Below are 16,629 nucleotides of genomic sequence, written 5' to 3' on the forward strand. Positions count from 1 at the left end.
CTGGACATCAATGTCAGCGTCTTCCTCTTTCATCAGGTCGGAGGTTACTAGCACTTAACCTGATTGGAGGTTCCCCCTTTACTGTGACCCCTGTTGATGGTTTCTTGCTCCTCTGGAGGCTTTTTTGCAGTAACTGAAGCACATAGGATGTTCGGCCACCTTGATTGGAGTTGTGGTGACTAGGAGGATCTGGAACAGGCCTAGCTACTGTGGTAGATAAACGTGTCTAACACTTTAAGAAAATAAGAGAGAGATCAAGGAAGCCGAAGTTTGAAAGTTGAAGACTTTTAGTATAACCTGTGAACAAGTAACATTAAAGCCTGAGTTGGTTTGCAAAAAACTCCGGAGCCTCTCCCCAGGCTGACTTATATTCTCCATTCTACACATCCATCATCCATACGTCAGTCCTTATATGGAAATCTGTCCACTATATCCTTGTTCCTCCTCCTGGTCCTGAGCCTGTGTCTCCACATATGGAACATGTTAACTCTACACATTCCACCGAGCTACTGTACTCATTCACCCCCTAACAGACAAGCTACAGTGCCAATTGTATTTGTTATCTAGTATTGTACTGTTGTAACTTAGGACTGCTGGTTTCACTCTGAACCCATCACTGTCAATTGCTTAGCCATCAACAAAGGGTGTGACTTCTAGACACTCCCCCAAATCGGTCAGTCCTTGTCTTTGTGTGGGCGTGCCTTCAGCCGGGTGCAATCAGTCCGAGCAGGAGAACAGCCGACTTCAATCAGCGGTCATGCTACATCCACGGGGCTGTTACTTAAGCGTCAGCAAAGCGTCAGCCCTGTGTGCGGCCGTTCTCATGTGAAGACGGTATTGTGTAAAGGCTTGCAAGTCTACCTGTGCAAGGACACCGAACAAGGCAAACCTGTCTTGTTTTGTCACCTCATACACAATGTGCAACTACCACATTTCTGTAATTTCAAGGTCACACAGAAAGCCTCGTTATAACAAACGCAGATGCAATCTGGGTCACCTCAGGTCTCTGCAGCAAACATCCTCTGCAAAGACCTCATTCTCTGTTGGCTTGTGGAACTGTCGATCTGCAGTTAACATGGCCGACTTTATTTCTAGTTATGCTCACCACCTCTCCTTGAAGCTCCTTGCTCTCACTGAGACGTGGATTAAACCTGAAAATAGTGCAACCCCGGCTGCGCTTTCCACAAATTACTCATTCTCCCACACCTCCCGACCATCTGGCCGTGGTGGTGGGACTGGCCTGCTAATTTCCAACACCTGGACATTTAATCCACTGCTGCCTTTAAACAACTTTGTCTCCTTTGAATATCATGCTATCTTGGTGACTGCTCCGGTAAAAGCCTATGTGGTGGTCATCGACCATCCACCAGGACAACTAGGTGACTTCCTACACAAGCTTGACACCCTGCTGTCATCAATTCCTGAGCATGAGTGTCCCATGCTCGTCCTCGGTGACATGAACATCCACTTGGACAGTGCGAGCTCAGTTGACTTCCTGTCTTTGGTTCGCTCATTCGACCTAAGACAGGTCGCGACTCTACCGACTCATGTGGCTGGCAAAGAGATTGATCTCATTCTTTCTCGGAGCTGCACCACAGACAACCTAATGGTCACCCCTCTCCATCTCTCAGACCACTTCTTCATCCGCTTCAATGTTCAACTTCCAGAACAACCCTCTACCTCCCCACCCATGGTTTCCATCCGCCGCAATCTCTGCAACCTGTCTCCCACCCACTCTCCTCTGCTCTCCTCTTCTCTTCCGCCTCACGGCACTTTCTCCTCGCTACAGGTTAATGATGCCACAGATTCTCTCTGCTCTACCTTGAGCTCATGTCTGGAGAGCCTGTGTCCACTATCCACCAGACCTGCTCGATCAACCCAGTCGCACGCGTGGCTGAGTGACACCCTCCAGACATCGCGCACTGACCTCAGAGGAGCTGAGAGGAAATGGCACAAATCCAAAGAAACTGAATATCTTGCAAGCTACCAGACACTGCTGTCCTCCTTCTCTTCCAGCATCACTGCTGTAGGAAGGGTTTCTTCAATGACAGGATCAACGGTGCCACGGACACACGTAAGTTATTCTCCACCTTTAAGTCTCTGCTCTACCCTCCACCACCTCCTCCAGCTACCAACCTCACTGCTGATAGCTTTGCCTCCTTTTTTACTGACAAAGTGTCAGCTATCAGCAGCCAATTCTCCAAACAACTAACTCACAACCTACCTCACAACCTAGTCTAATCCTGCTCAAGGCTCATTGTTCCCTGGCTTTACCCCTCTCGCTGAGAGTGAGGTATCTATCTATCTATACTACTAACATGTAGCCGTCCTACTACCTGTCCGCTAGATCCGATCCCATCTAACCTCCTTCAAGCCATATCACCGACTGTCACCCGGGCAATCACACATTTGATTAATTCCTCCCTCACTTCTGGCACATTCCCCTCTGCTTTCAAAGTGGCTAGGGTAGCACCACTGCTCAAAAAACCTTCACTCGATCCCACTCGAGTGGAAAACTATCGGCCGGTCTCAGTCCTCCCATTCCTTTCCAAAACCATTGAGAGGGCGGTCACTAGACGGGTTACAGAATTCCTGTCAAGAAACAACCTTCTTGATCCACTTCAATCTGGCTTAAAAAGCGGACACTCCACTAAAACAGCCCTGTTGTCTGTGACGGAGGCCTTAAAAACTGCTAGAGCTGCTGCCCAATCCTCGGTTCTCATTCTGCTAGACTTATCAGCTGCTTTTGACACTGTCAATCACAGCATTATCTTGTCCATACTCTCAAGTATGGGCATCTCTGGCAGTGCACTTTCCTGGTTCGAATCTTACCTCAATGTTCGTTCAATGTGACATGGCAATGCCAGTCGTCTGAGCCTCACCACCTCACCACAGGGGTGCCCCAAGGCTCTGTGCTGGGACCTCTCCTCTTTGCCATATACATCGCCTCGCTGGGCCCGACCATCCGCTCGCATGGTTTTTCATATCACTGCTATGCTGATGATACTCAACTCTATCTGCCTTTCCTGCCTGATGACCCCACTGTCTCGACGCAGATCTCGGATTGCCTCGCTGACATATTCACGTGGATGAAGGATTACCATCTTCAACTAAACCTGGAAAAAACAGAACTGTTGGTCTTCCCGGCCAAAAAATTTATATTTATCACAACATTGATATCAAAATTGACTCTTTATCTCTTGCTCCTATCAAGGCTGAAAGGAATCTAGGTGTCATTATCGATGACCAACTGACATTTTGGACCATGTTGCCGCCGTCTCTCAGTCGTGCCGCTTCGCACTATACAACACCTGAAAAGTCAGGCCGTACCTGACCCAATATGCCACTCAACTGCTGGTACAAACCTTGGTGATTTCCCGCCTCGACTACTGCAACGCTCTCTTAACAGGCTTGCCGGCTTGTGCGGTGAAGCCGTTGCAGATGATACAGAATGCGGCGGTGCGACTGGTGCTCAACCAGCCAAAGAGGGCACACGGTACTCCGCTGATTATCAAGCTCCACTGGTTACCTGTAGCCGCTCACATCAAGTTCAAGTCTCTGATGCTTGCCTACAGAGTGATTGTTGGGAATGCTCCCACTAACTTAAATGCTCTTGTAAGAGCACGTTACCCCCCGGATGCTGCGTTCGTCAAATGAGCGTCGCCTGACTCTGCCGGCTGCACAACCACAGCAATCCAGGCTATTCTCATTTGTAGTTTGACGTTGGTGGAACACCAAAAACATGCACCCAACATCGTCTGACCAGCGATGGACACTTATCACCTGGTCCCCGGGCGCGTCCACATATGCTGCCCACTGCTCCTGGCTGTGCCCCCGGAGGAAGGACAAGCCAGGATGGGTCAAATGCAGAGGATCCATTTCAGCGGCCACCATCAAAAAGCGTGTGTGTGTGCAAGCATGTGTTGTAGTGTGGTGTGTTGTGTGACGAATAAAGACTGTTTCTTTCTATCATATCAGCACTGGAGAAGAGTGGTATCTTCTTTACTCAACATTTCCCCACATTTATTTGATTCATATAGCGTGTATGCAAGATAATACTTATACATTACCGTTGAATGTTATAGTAAATTTCTCCCATATATATCTCCTTCTTTGGGGCTTACTAAGTCCCAAAAATCAATTAACATATATTTGTCAATTTACAATCATATAAGGCTACTTGCAGATAGACAGCTAGATAAATCATCAGCATTCACATTTGGTTATCAGAAAAATCTGCTTTTCTTTCTTTAATCAGAATTCACAACCTGTAAGTTTATCAGAGCTCACAACCTGTTCTAGGAAAAAAGATTTCCAAATGTGTTGTACCTTTAAGTGTTTCCATCCCATCAATCAATTTGCCTTTATTAAAAAATATGTGATTAGAAGAACACATCATAATATGAAAGTTAAAATCCTTTGGTATAATATAAAAATATGACACATTATATGATTATAGCAAAGAATACATGACACTAGAATAAACACTTAAAAAAAAAAACGGGTATCCCATCGTAATGGTCGGGGCCTTGTCATAAGCATACTGTACCGCAGCTAATCCCTGGTACCACGGTGGATAGCCTTGTGCTACTGCATCTAACTTGGAGCTGTAGTGTGAATAGGTTGTTTTCGCCTCCCACTACATGATTCATGCATTAATATCACTGACACGTACCCCTGACTCCTATTTGCTACATACAATAGGAATGGTTTTGTGTAGTCTGGAGTTGCTAACGCACTTGCTCCCTGCATCTCTTGTTTGATGCCTTTGATTGCTGCCAATGCATCTGCATTGCACCTTAGTTGGGCTTGCAGGTTAGTTGTTCCTGCGGCCTTCATAATCTCTCTTAGCGACACAATTTTAGGGGGCATAGTCCTCTAGCCAATCTGAACTGAACCCTGTCATCCCCAGGAATATCATCATTTGTTGTACTGTCCCTGGCTTAGGTGCTTTACTAATCCCTTCTATCTGGCTTGGTGCTATTGTTTTTGTTTGATGTGCTACCAGCCTCCCTAAATATTCTACTTCTGTTTGGCAGTACTGCAATTTTTTCTGTGACACCTTGTGTCCCCCCATTGCCACCTTGCTTAACACAGCCATGGAATCCTCATGACATTCCTCTAATGTGGGAGAGCATATCAGAAGATCATCCACGTACTGTATCAGTGTCCCGTGTAACACTAGCTCTTCCAAATCATTTTTCAGTACCTGGTTAAACACATGTATAGAATGTTTAAATCCCTGTGGCATTCTTGTATATGTGTATTGTTTACCTTTATAGGTGAATGCAAACAGATGTCTGCTTTCTTCTGCAAAGGGCACACTGAAAACACATAAGTCAATCACTGTGAAATATTTAGCATCAGGAGGAACATTGGTCAGCAGTGTATGTGGGTTCGGAACTTCTGCCTGCATGTCTTCTACAACGTCATTTACGGCTCTTAGATCATGTACTAAACGCCATTTTCGTTTGTCTGCTTTTAGTACTGGAAGCAAAGTAGTGTTACAGTCGCTTTTTGTGTCTATACACCGATTACACCTGCAGCTATTAGACCTTCTATAGTAGGGGCTATTCCTATCTCAGTCTCGGGTTTCATGTAGTACTGTATTCGCCATGGTAGTTTAGCATTTGGTCTAGTTTGGATTCTTACTGGGTTAGCCGAATGCACCAATCCTACATCGGTGTCAAACTTTGACCATACTTGTTCAGGTACTCTGGCTGCCATCTCTGTCTCTATCTTCATCTGCCTATCATTGTGTGGCTTTCCTGTTGCCATTGGTTCCTGTTGTTTCTGGACCACTTCTTGTAAAACCCCTGTCATGTGTGTATAACACAAACATTTGAAATACTTTCCGCAACATGACTGGAGAATTAATGGGTTATCTGTTCCCTCCTTTATTTGTTTTTCATAGAACATCATTGCCCCCAAGTGTTAAGCTTCAAAACCCTCGTTTATCAGTAGAGTAATGTGAGGTGCTTTGTCATTGTCTCTAAACCAATTTTTTATTGCTGATGATTGATCTGAATCCTGTGCTGTCATATCTGCTCCTTGTGGTCCAATTACTATGTGTTGTGATTCTCATTACTTTTTTCCCCTGCAGCTTTCTTTTTCCATTCCTTTTCTAATTGTAGGCCCTGTTGTGGATCCTAGTACATTTGGGTGCAATGATATCCTGTCCTTGACTCTCTTGCCTGCGGGATTTGAGCTCTAATGTAGCTTCCCCACTTACTCATGGTTACATTGACTTGCTCTTGAATGTCACCTATCCAATAAATGTTCACTGTGTCTAGTTTTGATACTACCATTTGAGGTACTATCCCTGAAGGTTCAACCAATATGCCTTGTGGTGTGCATAATATTTGTGTTCCTAATTTGCATAACAATCCACATGTATGGGTGTCTCTCCCTCTCTGTTGCACAATCCCTGTCTCTCCCTCGCCTTTAATGTCTACTGTTCCTGCTATCAGCGGGTATAACCCTGTGTTGTAAGGTGGTGGCTGTGCCTTATGGGGTAGTGATACTAATTTTTTTATCCTTACTAACCATCTCCCTTGAAGTTTTTTTTTCTTTTCCCTTGTCACCACTGCTCTCCCTCCTTTTTGAACATGGCTTATACTATTCTTGCTTTCCCTTCTCTATTGTTTTCTTTCCTTTTTTTATTAAGCTTGCGGTTTTTCATCATTACTACCATCTCCTCTCACACTGCCGCATCGAATGTGCTCTCCTTTGGCCATTTTTCTTATCTCATCTTTATTTAACAAACTCTTTTTACCCAAAGTTTCTACCGCTGTTGGTGACAGTTGTTCCTACTTTAAATCTTTCAGTCATGTGTCTGTCGTGTATGCTAAATGTACTGTTGCGCTGTTTCCCCCCCACCTTTTCTGTTTCCTCTCTGTCTAGCCACAGCTCTGCTTCGACTTTGGAATAAACTATTGTTAATTATAACTTTACTATAATTATATAATCTTCAATTAATTCTTCCTAGAATACTTTTTACCATGTCTTTTTGTTTTATTTATTGGGTTATTCTATGGGTCTTGCTTGTCTATTGAATACCTATACCTTTTTTCCTTCTACCTGTTGCTTCTGGCACTTTCCCTAAGCTCCTACTTTTTCCAATTTGATTAATTATTCTATACATAGATGGAATACCAGATGTATGTTAAGCCACAAAATGCTGCCCTATACTTTTACAGGACTTTCAAATACTGGTGAACCATAGGCAAACAATCAAAATAGATTACCATAGAGCAGTTATGGTTAGTGCATGCACATTCATTGATCCTAGGCTTCCCTCTTTTTTTTTTTTTTTTTTAAACTCACATGTAGGCTATTGTCAGGACCAGAACGGGGAGGGACCCAAACGCACGACACAGGGAGACGGGAGGCAGGCAAAGGATGTTTATTAGCCGGGACGGTGGAGCTGGCCGGGGGGACCCGGTCGGGTGGGGATGGAGCAGGGCAGGGATGATGACCAGGAGATGGGGTCCAGGATCCGGGTGGATGGAGAGCCTTGGTCGACGAGTGGAGACAAGCGGGTAAGGGGAAGACGAGACATAAACTAGGAATAGGCACTAGGAAGGGAGCCAATAGCGATACAACTCAGGGAAAGCTAGTTGACGGTCTGGCAAGGAATGACTAGGAAGCTGGGGCTAAATACTGTGCAGGTAATTGATCCCAGGTGTGTGCAATTGGGCTTGAGTAGGGAGCTGCAGATGGCGCAAGGGCGGCCTCTAGTGGCACTGGGAGGCCGTGGGCCTAACAGTAACCCGCCCCCCCCCTCTATGGACGCCCCTTGGCGGACACCTGGAGCCTGAAGGGTGAGTTCGGTTGAAATCCAGGATGAGGGAGGCATCCGGGATCTGTCTCCGGGGGACCCAGGAGCATTCCTCCGGGCCGTATCCCTCCCAGTCCATTAGGTACTGGAAGCCCCTCCCCCAGCGCCGCACGTCCAGCAGGCGCCGCACTGTGTAGGTCGGGTGGCCCTCGATGGTGCGGGGGGGTGGTGGGGCCTCGGCGGGGAGGGAGAGAGGGCCGGAAACCACTGGCTTGAGCAGGGATACATGGAAGGTAGGGTGGACACGGAGGGAGGGAGGGAGGGAGAGAGACTGAGGCGTACGGCACAGGGGTTGATGATTGACTCAATGGGAAAGGGGCCAACATACCGGGGAACGAGTTTTCGGGAGTCCACCTTGAGGGGCAAGTCCTTTGTGGAGAGCCATACCATCTGTCCGGGGACGTATGTAGGTGCGGACACAGGGTGACGTTTGCCTGCCGCTGGGACCTGGCAGAGGCCCGGAGTAGGGCAGAGCGGGCCCTCCTCCACGTCCTCCGGCAGTGACCAATGTGGGCCTGGACGGAGGGTACGGCGATCTCAGCCTCCTGGGCAGGGAACAGCGGCGGTTGGTAGCCCAGAGAGCATTGGAAGGGCGACAGGCCGGAGGAGGCGTTCACCAGGGTGTTGTGGGCGTACTCGGCCCATGGCAGCTGTCGCTCCCGGAGGTGGGGCTGGTGGTTGTCAGGCAGCGGAGCATGGCCTCCACCTCCTTGTTCGCCCGCTCCGTCTGGCCGTTGGTCAGGGGGTGGAAACCGGAGTAGAGACTGAGCTGTGCCCCCAGGGCCGAGCAGAAGGTGCGCCAGACCTTGCAGGTGAACTGGGGTCCTCTGTCCGACACCACGTCTGCCGGGATGCCATGGCAGCGGAACACCTCGGCCACCAGCAGGTCTGCGGTCTCCCTCGCCGATGGTAGTTTGGGCAGGGCGAGGAAGTGGGCCGCCTTAGAAAAGCGGTCCACCACCGTGAGGATAGTAGTGTTGCCCCGGGATGGTGGAAGATCGGTGACGAAGTCCAGGGCGATGTGGGACCAAGGACGAGTCGGGATGGGTAATGGGCGGAGGAGGCCGGAGCGGGGTCGGGTGGAGGTCTTCGACCGGGCGCAGGTGGGACAGTCCGAGACGAAGGACCGGGTGTCAGGGAGCAGGGTCGGCCACCAGAAGTGCTGGCGGACGACAGCCAGGGTGCGGATGCTCCCGGGATGGCAGCTGAGGCGGGAGGCATGGGCCCACTGCAGAACCTGGGACCGTGCGGAGTCAGGGACGAACAGGCGGTTAGGGGGTCCGGTACCTGGGTCAGGCTGGTGCTCCTGCGCTTGGGTGACAAGGGACTCTATCTCCCAGGTGTGTGTGGCGGCAAGGCACAGGGGTGGAAGGATGGGTTCAGGATCCCCTGTCTTCTCCTCTGGCGCGAACACACGGGACAGGGCGTCAGGTTTGGTGTTCTTGGTTCCTGGGCGGTAGGATAGGGAGAAGTTAAACCAGCCAAAAAAACAACGCCCACCTCGCCTGCCGGGAGTTAAGCCGCTTCGCCGTCCGGATATAGGCCAAGTTCTTATGATCAGTCCAGACGACGAAGGGGTGGATTGCTCCTTCAAGCCAGTGGCGCCATTCCTCCAGGGCTAGTTTGACGGCCAGTAGTTCCCGGTTACCCATGTCATAGTTGCGCTCGGGTGGTGTGAGCCTGCGGGACAGAAAGGCACAGGGGTGGAGCTTACCATCGGTTGGGGAGCGCTGAGAAAGTACTGCTCCTACCCCCGTGTCTGAAGTGTCCACCTCTACCACGAACTGGAGGTTGGCGTCGGGCTGGGCCAGGACTGGGGCCGAAGAAAAGCGGCTCCTGAGGTCGAGGAAACTCGCATCCGCCCCGGAATCTTTGAGAGCGGAGGAAGAGCGTGTTATATCTCCCCACGAGAGGGTAACTGGGAGCAGCGGACGGGAGAGACGGTTGGCGCTGGAGCGACCGGAACGTAACCCTACCGAGGAGTCGCCCTCTCGTGGCCGGACCGGGCAGGTGGCTCGGAGGTGTCCCAGCCGAGCCGCAATACAGACAAGCGCCGGTCTGTATGCGGCGTGCTCGCTCCTCGGGGGAGATCCGGGAGCGACCAAGTTGCATTGGCTCAGCATTGGAGAGAGTCGGGGGACTTCTGAGGCGCCCAAGGGTAGCGGGCGCTGGAGACCGGGGCGTGGCCGCCCAGGCGGGAGGCACAGACTGGAGGCTCGCCCCCTCCCTCTCGCGCTAGCGCTCCCGTAGCCGGTTGTCCAGGTGGATTGCGGTCTCTACTAGTTGGTCCAGGTCCGTGGGCTCGTCCCGCCGCGCCAACTCGTCCCGCAACTCGTCATTCAGGGCGCGCTGAAACACGTCCTGCAGGGCTCCGTCATTCCGGAACTCGACAACGAGGGAGGCGACGCTACGGGAACCCTGGAGGAGGGAGAGGAGTCTTCTGGCGGCCTCCTTGCCGCAAACTGGGTGGTCGAAGACTCTCCTCATTTCGCGGGTGAACAGATCGTAGGAGAGACTCACGGGGCCCCCCTGACTCCAAACCACGGAACCCCAGCCGAGAGCCACCCCTCTCAGGCAGGAGATGAGGAGCGCGATGCGGGCACTATCGGAGGCCGCTGTTGAAAAACCACCGCACGAGGAAGGCGCGGCAGGTGCCGAAATCGCCGTCGTAAGGCGCTGGAGCCGGAACGTGGGGCTCAGGGGGGGACGAGAGACGCTGGGAGCCCTGGGGGCAATTAGGGGTTAAGTGTCTTGCTCAAGGACACTACAGCATGCTAGCAGGAGGAGCCTGGGATCGAACCAGCAACCTTTAGATCACTAGACCACCAGCTCTACCGCCTGAGCTACCAAGGACCGGGCAGACACTGATCACACAATTTTCCCAACTAATAAGTAAGAATGTTGCTTACCTCTTTCACAAATGAGTGGCCACTCAGTTTTTTGTGACCCACGCCGGGCACCGTCCCGCAGCACAGCAGCTGGTGGTGTTCCCTTTTCTTCCAATCCTTTCTAGGCCTTCACTTAAGCTGGTAATATTACATGATAGACATTTCTGCTTTTCTCCTGATGTGGACCACAGTCAGTCTGCGGTATGTGGTAAGATGTGAGCACATACACAGATGAGTCAGTGACAAGTGAAATGTATTATCATATAAATAATAAATTATTGTTGCTGTGTAGATACACAGAAATTATGGCCACACAAGCAAATCAATGTGTATCTTGTTATTTTCCATTAGAGTCTTTTAAAAGTATGATCTAAATGTTACTTTCCAAATGTGAAAGTCACTGTATGTCCATAAGTCTTTGACCCTGTTTTAAAATATATTGTATGTCACTATAGGAACATTCTAAACAACTGCAGAGGTGGTGAGGGAGACTGCCAAGAAGGTACTCGGGGTAACATGCGGGAAGAGGAAGGAAGACAAGGACTCTTGGTGGTGGAATGAGGAAGTACAGGGAGCATAGAGCAGAAGAGGTTGGCGAAGAAGAAATGGGATAGTCAGGGTGATGAAGAAATTAGACAGGAGTACGAGCTGATGTGGCACAAGGCGAAAAGTGAAGTGGCAAAGGCAAAGCAAAAGGCATAGGACGCGTTGTATGAGAGGTTGGACAGTAAGGAAGGAGAAAAGGACTTGTACCGATTGGCAAGACAAAGGGACCAAGCTGGAAAGGATGTACAGCAGGTTAGGGTGATGAAGGATAATGATGGGAATGTGCTGACTAGTGAGGAGAGTGTGTTGAGAAGGTGGAAGGAGTACTTTGAGGTGTTGATGAACGAAGAAAATGAGAGGGAGAGAAGAGTGGATGATGTGGGGATAGTGGATCAAGAAGTGCAGCAAATTAGCAAGGATGAGGTGAGAACAGCATTAAAGAAGATGAATACATGTGCCTGAATGGGAGGCAGGGAGGGTGGTGAAAAGCTGAGAATGCAAGGAGTGGAGGGGGAGAAGGCAGATAAGTTCAAGTACTTGGGGTCGACCATCCAAAGCAGCGGAGAGTGTGGGAGAGAGGTGAATAAGAGAGTACAGGCAGGGTGGAGTGGGTGGAGAAGAGTGTTGGGAGTGATCTGTGAGAGAAGGGTTCCAGCAAGAGTGAAGGGGAAGGTCTACAGGACGGTAGTGAGACCAGCTATGTTGTACGGTGTAAAGGCGGTGGCACTGACAAAAAGGCAGGTGGCTGAACTGGAGGTGGCAGAATTGAGGATGTTGAGATTTTCATTGGGAGCGACAAGGATGGACAGGATTAAGAATGAGTACATTAGAGGGACAGCTCAGGTTGGACAGTTTGGTGGAAAAGTGAACGAGGCCAGATTGAGTTGGTTTGGACATGTGTAGGAGAGATGAGTTACATTGGGAGAAGGATGCTGAGGATGGAGCTGCCAGGCAAGAGGAAAAGAGGAAGGCCAAAGAGAAGGTTTATGGATGTGGTGAGGGAGGGACATGCAGGCGGTTGGTGTAAAGGAGGAAGACGCGCAGAACAGAAGGTATTGGAGGCAGATGATCCACCGTGGTGACCCCTAACGGGAGCAGCCGAAAGAAAAAGAAGACTATAGGAACATTCTAGTATTTGCATTTATAGGTGGATATTTGATTTTTTGTATACTTTGAATTGATTAAATATTATTATTAATTTATCAACATACTGGACCACCAATATTGAAAACTACTTCATCAGTAGCAAATTACTCCACCAAATGTGTGACCATTATTACATGATGGGAATGTGTATTATGATGCTATGATGGTTAAATACTTTTAAATGAAAAAATAAAGAAATATAAAAAGTGGCCTACTTTTAATTAATAAAATACTGAATATTACAAATAATAAAACAAAGCATGACTAAACTTGAGATTTTTAGGCCTATTTCTATCCGATGTTTTGATTGATAAAATAGTATATGAAAAAAGTATATCAAATAGTATATAAAATTGAGTCTATTTATTTGCTACAAATGTCACATTTAGAAATTGTGACGTGATTTAGAAATCACTTAACAGAGATTTATTCTTACAACCATTTATTTGATCAAAACTTAGGCAGAAGCTGTAGTTTTGACCATGGTTAGCCAATTATTAAAAAAAAAAGACTTTCAAAAAGACACTTTATACTTATTTTTTAATGCATTTCACAAATAAGTAATAGGAAATAATTAATATGCTCACCAAACCGTAGAAAATCCGGCTTTTAATTACCCACGAACCTGACAACTTTTTAGGAAAATAAAAATAAAGGAAAGGAAAATAAATACACTTATAGCGGGGGTGAATCAGCCAATTACTTCAATCAAAGGTGAACGCAAAATAAATTTAAATCAACAAAGTGAAAATACTGAGTAGGCGTAACACGTCCCAAAACTCCAGCATTTCACCGTCGTCGCATGCCGCACTGCATTCTGGGAGCTGTAGTCCACAGCAGGACCGCCCGCCAGTGGACGGCAGAGCCACACCGCGGAAGGAGCCTCCTCTCCGGCGGATCTATTTACAACGCGATCCCGGGAAGATCCCAGCGGCTGGCCAGCCCGAATGGGGGTAGTTTCACGCGTGCGGTGCAGAAAGGAAACCACGTGTGTGAAAACCGGTCAACCCGCGTTTGTGTGTGTTTCTAACCAGACGAATCTGACCATATTTTCGAATGACGCCCGTCAACCCACGGCGCCGCAGTGATGCAGCTCCGCCTGGGAAACACCTGTGTGTCCCCAGTGACCAGCGATCAGTAGGTATGTTCCTCTGGAGATGGCTAGACAACCTTGTTCGTGTTTATTCTGGATTGTGCTAGGTTGTAACGCTATCCTCATGGCACCATTTGTTTTGCACGATGCATCGGTTTACGACTGGCTAGGCAAGGATATAATCCAATAGTGGTTGAATCACGGACACTTGTTTTTTTTTTTTCTGCGAGGTTTTGTTTACTCAGATCTTGTGTTGGACAACTGTAGTATCAGTCCTGGAAAGCGACACATTCGTGGGTGTGTGGGCGTCACGTTACTGCCAAAAGGTGATATGGGAGGATCCATGAGCAGGGATTACCATACCAGACCATTTTTGGTGAGATAGCGATGCCACCAGTCCATCACTGAGTTATGTGCACGCTATTGACGCATTGCAAACGGTCCTCGTCGTGCTTGGCTGCATGTCCATTGTAATTATATAACCATACCCATTCCGCGTAATCCGCTCCACCGAAGAATAACAGCGATTGAATGGCCTGCAGTTAAGCAGCCTCAATACCCCCCGAGGAACCTGCAGCATCCTTCTGAGCGGCCTTTTAATGTCCATGAAAATAGAGGTGGCTGTTTAATTCTGTGTGTGCGTGTGTGTGTGTGTGTGTGTGTGAGAGAGAGAGATAAAGGGAGATATAGTTATAGGGGTCCTATGTCCTAAGGATACATGCTTTTTATGGTCAGAGTGACACATTACTTTTAAGATTATATGCATGCATGACTCAAGGTGTGTGTGTGTGTGTGTGTGTGTGTGTGTGTGTGTGTGTGTGTGTGTGTGTGTGTGTGTGTGTGTGTGTGTGTGTGTGTGTGTACGAAAGCCGAATACCTAATTGCCTTCAAAGTGTCCTTGTGTCTGCGTGGGCGCAAATGTGGGCAGCTAGAGAGGGGGTACATAAGTATTTCTGGGCAGTGCAGTTATTCCCAAGTCCCGAATGTGTGGGAGATGTTGAGGCATTTAAGATAGGGTGTAGTGGGATGGATATTTCCTGTTGAACTGAAAGGTATAACATATTTGGAGATGACTGTGTAATGGGATTCCTTGCACAAACATAGGAGTGCTGATGCACCTGGCAGAATTAAAATCCTTAATACCACAAAGCGTCTTGTTCCATTAATTACACCGTCCTCTTGTCTCCTGGACCCCCCCCCCCTTCTCTCCATCTTTTTCTCTCTTTTTTCCAGACCACAGATACCCTTAGGCGTGTCGTCTGTCTGCATTTGTCTAAATGAACCAGGGAGGGAGCAGCACAAACACTGCACAGCCAGACGCCGAGCAAGGAAAAACCTTCACTTGTTCCCCAGTGCTGAAATGTTACAAATAAAGACCAAGTGCGCCAGATCCAATTTCCAGACTGTTCACAGAAAGGGGGAGACAGATAGCTGCTTCAGACTTTAAGCTTGCCGCACCCCGCATGTGTTTCTAAGGTCCCCTTCACCGGAAAAAATAAAGTCTTTTTAACTGCTCCGTCATTGGCACACCTTTCCTTCCCTCTATCAGGCGCAGTGATCTAGAGAACAGCCAAAATGGAGTGGTCACTTGAGAGGGTGAGGGAGATGGTGGCTGGGGGGATGCAGTCTATGCGGGAGTGTGAGTCCAGTGCGTTTGGCACGGCAATGTGTCTGCTGCTGCTCTTTGTGTGGTATTGTTACAGGGTGGGCCGAGAGCACAGCTCAAGCCCCTTGCGTGGGAGGTACGGCACAGAGACTAGCCATGTCGTTGGGGGAGGAGGTGCCTTGATCAGTTCAGAGGGTGGTGGCAGGACTAAAGGGAGGCAGGTGTCCACAGTGGAAGATCAGAATGGGTTTGCTTACTGCCAGTCCTCAGAGTGCTTCCGCTGCACAAATACTGGGGATGGTCTAAACCAGAGGCTGTATCACAGCCTGCAGGACTATGCCAAGCGCTACACCTGGTCAGGTATGGGAAGGGTGCACAAAGGGGTTCGCGAGCAGGGCCGATACCTCACCAGCCGACCAACAATCCAGAGGCCGGAAGTATTCTTCCTCCCCGACCTCCCCTCTGCGCCTTTCTTCTCCCGTGATGCACAGAAGCACGACGTGGAGCTGTTGGAGCGCAGCTTCCCAGCCCTTCTGGCTGAGTTTGAGAACATCTACAGCCACCTTCCTGCACGAAGCGGTTCGTCCCTCCCTCCTGGTTGGAAGTCCAACAACACTCCTCATGGACAGTGGTGGACCTACTACCTGGTCAACCAAGGCACCCCGCTTGCGCTCAATGCCAGGAGGTGTCCGCGAGCTTGGAGGGTGCTGGGCCAGCTACGCACCTTTATCGCCAACAATGTATTTGGTAACGCCTGCTTCTCCGTGCTGACCCCCGGAGCTCTGATCACCGAGCATTATGGACCAACCAATGTCAGGCTGCGCTGCCACCTGGGTAAGAGCATGAGTTCATAAGGCTTAAACGGCTCAATCGACCAAGTCTTTCTTACCTAAGGCTAATATCTAACTGAACAAAATCACCTGAGCTAAAACACCTTCTCAAAGTGTGTGTCTGTTAAAGATATTGTGTAATTCCTTTAATCGGCTAGCTGTTTTGACATGTGACGTATATGTGATCAAATGGACCTTTTGGCGCTCTGCTGCAGGTCTGAGAGTGCCCCCTGCCTGTGAGCTGGTGGTTGGAGGAGAGCCGCAGTGCTGGTCCGAGGGAAGCTGCCTGCTCTTCGATGATTCCTTCCTCCACAGGGCTTTCCATGAGGGTGAGAAACAAAACCGGGTGTTTCGCTTCACTTTATTTCACTCCCTCCTTATGAGGTTCGACAGAAACTCTACTTTCCCCACCAAAATGTGTGAGGTAAATGAGGGGCAAAGCCTTTGAATCTGTCTGCAAAATCAAAATTTCCAACTTTTTTCAAGGGTGTGTTGTGTCAAAACGGTGTGTTTCATCGCTACTCTGACCTTTCTTTTATGCGTCCAGGCATTGCAGAGGATGGCCCGAGGGTGGTCTTCATGGTGGACCTGTGGCACCCTAACGTGGCAGCTGCAGAGAGGCAGGCTTTGGACTTCATTTTTACGCCCGGCCGCTGAGAAGAGGAAAACAAAGGAATGGG

General features: G+C 49.0%; 1 protein-coding gene across 1 annotated transcript in view; it reads left to right on the top strand.

Annotated features, from left to right (window-relative positions):
• Window positions 1–13,466: 13,466 nt before the first annotated feature.
• asphd2 (aspartate beta-hydroxylase domain containing 2) overlaps window positions 13,467–16,629 on the top strand; it is a 5,106-nt gene continuing 1,943 nt past the window's right edge. Inside the window, exons 1-4 of the mRNA XM_080003912.1 lie at window positions 13,467–13,561; window positions 14,747–15,953; window positions 16,165–16,278; window positions 16,497–16,629. The exon at window positions 16,497–16,629 is cut by the window's right edge and continues 1,943 nt beyond it. Coding sequence (XP_079860038.1) covers window positions 15,089–15,953; window positions 16,165–16,278; window positions 16,497–16,606 — 1,089 coding nt within the window. The 5' untranslated portion in view covers window positions 13,467–13,561; window positions 14,747–15,088 and the 3' untranslated portion in view covers window positions 16,607–16,629. The remainder of the gene's footprint in view (window positions 13,562–14,746; window positions 15,954–16,164; window positions 16,279–16,496) is intronic.

This window comes from Zeus faber, assembly GCF_960531495.2.
Source record: "Zeus faber genome assembly, chromosome: 7".
Taxonomy (NCBI): Eukaryota; Metazoa; Chordata; class Actinopteri; order Zeiformes; family Zeidae; genus Zeus; species Zeus faber.